Here is a 4,991-nt window from a genome sequence, read left to right as displayed (position 1 = left end):
CTGTGTCGCATTTAATATGTGGTTTAAATTTCGTAATATGTAATGCTTCTCTATAGTCATGGTCAAAAGAAGTATTAGCAGTTGTAAGGACTTCTATTTGTAAAGGGCAGTCACATGCTGGTCTGCCATATTTTTCTAGTCGGTGATCCGTTATGGCATTACTATCTTTGTTGAATTAATTTAAGGATCGTACGTGTTCAACATGTCTATCGTATGATGCACGAAATGTTCCATGTTTTTATAGACGGTGATCCGTTATGGCATTACTGTCTTTGTTGAATTAATTTAAGGATCGTACGTGTTCAACAAGTCTATCGTATGATGCACGAGATGTTCCATGTTTTTATAGACGGTGATCCGTTATGGCATTACTGTCTTTGTTGAATTAATTTAAGGATCGTACGTGTTCAACAAGTGTATCGTATGATGCACGAGATGTTCCATGTTTTTATAGGTCGGTGATCCGTTATGGCATTACTGTCTTTGTTGAATTAATTTAAGGATCGTACGTGTTCAACAAGGCTATCGTATGATGCACGAGATGTTCCATGTTTTTATAGACGGTGATCCGTTATGGCATTACTGTCTTTGTTGAATTAATTTAAGGATCGTACGTGTTCAACAAGTCTATCGTCTGATACACGAGATGTTTCTACAATGTAAAATGCATTGCATATTCTACAAGTTACTGGTCTTTAGCGAAATATTATCTGGATGGTGTGTAGAACGTACTAATATATGTCTTAAAATTCTGCCTGATTTGTGTGCAAGTCTTATTTGTAGCTCTGATCTTCTTGTCACTGACTGTAAGTAGTTTTTAAGTCAGTCAATAATGTATGTGTGATAGTCGAAGTTGCAGAGTTACGTGTGACATCCTGTTTGCATGTAATAAAAATTCCACTTCTTAATTTTCTTTGAAGCATTTTTGAATGAACTACATATAAAACTGATTACCATATATAAAATTATCTGATTAACCATTCAGTTCGAACGTGTGTTGTAGATTTGCCAGTCTCTTGAGTTTGCTTTCTTTAGAATTCTAAATTCTGTTGATCTCCTTTACTTGTCCAACGATAGCTGCTTTTGTCCTATGATTGGGACGATTTGAATCATAATATAAAAAATGTGGTCCAAATGAAGGCTTTTTGTGTTTGTTATAAGTTCACTTTGCGAATAATCAAGAAAACTTCTAGGAAGCTGAATTGGCCATTTCTTGCCGAGTACTCTAGAATCTATAGTATAACTATTTGTTTTACAGTTTATGTAAATTGGAAGGTCAATGCTCGCCCTTTTCAGCAAGTTTTAAAAAATTACCAATACGCAATCTTACCTTCATGCCTCCGTTAAAAACCTGTGAACTGGAAATCTATAAACGAAAGACGCAAAATTTAACAGTTAATTTTAGCAAAATTTAACGAACTGAATTACCATAATCACAAAAAAAGTGAATACTCTAAGCTGAACAAATTAATTTAAAATACTTAGTTTGAAATGTTATTTAAAATTACTTGACTTTTAAAATCGAAATAGCTCTTAATATTCGTATAATTCTTTGAAGAAATCAAAGAGACATATGAGACAACGAATGAAAACAAAAGTAGATAAATTATTGACACCAAAGAACCTACTTATAGCCAATCTCTCAAACATTAACGAACTACTTACTACAACCCCACAATCTCAGTAATGTATAAATATTACCTTATATTCTCTACCTACTTTTAATGTTATTTTCATCATCATTACTAGAATCATGAAATTAAAAAAAAAATTACCCATTCATCTACTTTTCATATCACTGAGGTAATACAGTTATGGCAGTTTTTACAAAACTCATCATTTTAATGGTAAAACGTTTCAGTTGTGGTTACTATTTTGAATTTTAATAGTAGTTAGCACAAAGTTAAAATGTATGGAACTTTTAAACTAGGATAAAAATCATTTACAGAGGCTTTGACAAAACAATCTAATTTTAATTCTTAATCACTTCTAATGGCCCAGTGGTAAGCTTAAGGGCTTATAACGCTAAGATGTTTGTTTGTTTTTTGAATTTCGCGCAAAGCTACACGAGGGCTATTTAGTTTAGCAGTGTAAGACCAGAGGGAAGGCAGCTAGTCATCACCACCTACCGCCAACTCTTGGGCTACTCTTTTACCAACGAATAATGGGATTGATCGGTACATTATGACGCCCCCACGGCTGAAAGGGCGAGCATGTTTGGTGTGACGGGAATTCGAACTCGCGACCCTCAGATTGCGAGTCGAGCGCCTTAACCACCTGGCCATGCCGGGCCTACAACGCTAAAATTCAGGACTTTCTATTCCTGAAATTAGTGTAGCACAGATAGCCCATTGTGTAGTTTTGTGTTTAACAGCAAAGATATCATTTTTAATCCTTTCTGAATAAATAATGGAGCTGTTTAGAAGACAATAGCCTATAAATAATCACTAAACGACATCCGTCTCGAGATGATTTAATTTTATTGTTCAATCTTATAATTTCATAAAAAGTAACGTGGAGCTTTTTTGTGTAGTTTCACTTATATTCCTCAGATTATCAGAGTTTAGGAAGACACAGCGTAAAAAAGCGCAATTAGAAATTACCTTTAACATCTTTGACATGTAAATACCACGAGGTAGCATTCGCATATTGAGCAACGTCGTTAAAATCTGTAAGTTAATGTTTAGTAAACCAAGAAAATTGGCAAGTACTTTACCAGTTTGGGTGAAACCTGGCTTCTGTCTGTGGCGATAACAGGAAGGATATCTGTTCGTTTTCTCCACAGATAGTTCACAATGATGAATTCCAGAAGAGCGGCAAAAACAAACGTAGTGCACGCACCCATCCAGACGTCCATAGCCTTGACGTAGGAGACAGGTGGCAAGTTATTCTGGATCCCAGAACCCTTGGAGGAGATGGTTAACAAAGTTGTTACCCCTAGAGTGATTCGGGCAGGTATGGCCTCTACGTTGAGCCAAAATGATACCCAGGAAATGACAACAATCAGGATTGTGGGTAGGTACGACTGTACTAAATGATATCCAATAGACCTTTGCAGATAAAACTCGGCTTTCAAGCAGCTGTATTCGCCTACAGATTGATAATATCATATGAATTCAGATTTATAAAACTTGTGATATTTAAATCTTTATTTATTTTTAACATGTCAAACATATAACAGCACATGGATAGTGTTTAGTTTTAGAGTAACATTACAATAACATGATTATTTTTGTAGAAGATGGTTGAATTTGCACGATGTTTATTAATAATTGGTTTACCTTTGATGATTCTGTAAATATTTTCCTGTTGAAAATTTATTTTGAAATCGTCTTTATATCATTATAAAATGATATCATTTTACAAGTACACGATGATGACAAAACCTTGTCGAAACGTTGTACATTTGCTGTTATGTTAAACTTATATTAAAGTTTTTCTTTATTACCCATTCAAGCCGTCTCCAACCATTATTAGTCTCAAAGTGGATTCCTCGTCATCGAATTTGAATTACAAGTACTTTATTTGAAAATAATTAAGTGAACTTGTACATAAGTCATTACCAGATAGAGCATTGCAAACAAATATGTTATGAACGTGATATTAATGATATTACATTTAAACAATGATACAAAAACATTACCATTAATGTAGGCGAATTTTAATAAAACGACTAACTTTCAATCAGAAAGTCGCTGTGAGTTAATTTCTTAAGTTTAAGAATTGAAACAGTTGTATTAGGGGTGATAGTCTTAACGAAAGATAGAAAAATACAAGTAATAATTTCTAACTAGAGCTGCTTAGCTTTAGATTTACCAATACTGGAAATAAGAATTTATTAAGTTTGTTCATTATAATAATTTAAATGAAGCGAAAATTATAGTAAGAATAGACAAAAAAAGAAAAGAAAAAAAAACGGGTTGTACAGATACAGCCTATTTCCTGAGAAGGATATTAAGAAACGTGATTCGAATAATATGTTCAAATTATTCTTAGAAAGGTCAAATATTTTTTGTTTTCATTAGTAAAGTAAAAACAATTTTTTGTGAGGAAAAATATGGTTAGTTATTTTTAAGGTATTTATTTAACGTCCTTTGATTTTGATATCTAGATCAGGCTTCAAAAAGCTGAAAATTGAAATTAATTTTTTCTTTCTTCAACAACGAAACTGTTATAAGAGGGCGGAAAAACATATGACATCAAACTGCTATTATATGAGGGCGGAAAAACATATGACATCAAACTGTTATTATAAGAGGGCGGAAAAATATATGACATCAAACTGCTATTATAAGAGGGCGGAAAAACATATGACATCAAACTGTTATTATAAGAGGGCGGAAAAACATATGACATCAAACTGTTATTATAAGAGGGCGGAAAAACATATGACATCAAACTGCTATTATAAGAGGGCGGAAAAACATATGACATCAACCACTCCTCGCAACTCCTGCGGCGGGGGGTCGATCAACTGGATGCTATCAATAATTCTATTCAACGTAAGAAAACGAATCATTGAAGTCTAGTTACTATCACCAGTTATAGGCCAACGTCTGCATATACTATACATGCACTTAAACGTCAACCTTAACCCTGTTTCTATTGTAATGTCAGACGTCAATGATGACAGTTTTATAAAGTTAAGAAGGCGGCACTTTAAGTAACGCTAGCTTGATGTTCAAGTTTTTAAATACTAAGGTCATTATTATTGATTTTGTAGTAGCTTAATACTACTTATTATTGGGTTTTTGTACAGGAAATAAGTAAACTTAAAATAATGAGAAATAATAATATGCTTTTAATTACCAATATGGAATATCTCATTGCACACTGATGTATTCATGTGGGTTATTTTAAACTGGGGTAGCTTGAGATTTTCATAGAGGTTAAGAGGATTCTTCGTGGACCAAGTCAAGTTTAGTTCCTTGGTTGTCTTGGAGACTGAAATATCATAAAACAAATTTCGTTACAAACTGGGTAGTTAAGTA

General features: G+C 33.4%; 1 protein-coding gene across 1 annotated transcript in view; it reads right to left on the bottom strand.

Moving 5' to 3' along the window:
* LOC111083073 (glycine receptor subunit alpha-1-like) overlaps positions 1 to 4,940 on the bottom strand; it is an 8,776-nt gene extending 3,836 nt beyond the window's left edge. Inside the window, exons 1-3 of the mRNA XM_022379312.1 lie at positions 4,810 to 4,940; positions 2,717 to 3,090; positions 1,331 to 1,366 (exon numbers count right to left, since the gene is read on the bottom strand). Of these exons, the coding sequence (XP_022235020.1) occupies positions 1,331 to 1,366; positions 2,717 to 3,090; positions 4,810 to 4,846 (447 nt within the window). The 5' untranslated portion in view covers positions 4,847 to 4,940. The remainder of the gene's footprint in view (positions 1 to 1,330; positions 1,367 to 2,716; positions 3,091 to 4,809) is intronic.
* Between the last annotated feature and the right edge of the window lie 51 nt (positions 4,941 to 4,991).

The sequence above is a fragment of the Limulus polyphemus genome, unplaced genomic scaffold, assembly GCF_000517525.1.
Source record: "Limulus polyphemus unplaced genomic scaffold, Limulus_polyphemus-2.1.2 Scaffold8092, whole genome shotgun sequence".
NCBI classification, from domain to species: domain Eukaryota; kingdom Metazoa; phylum Arthropoda; class Merostomata; order Xiphosura; family Limulidae; genus Limulus; species Limulus polyphemus.
Note: the sequence above shows the minus strand (reverse complement) of the source record. Positions and strands in the feature narration are given on the sequence as shown.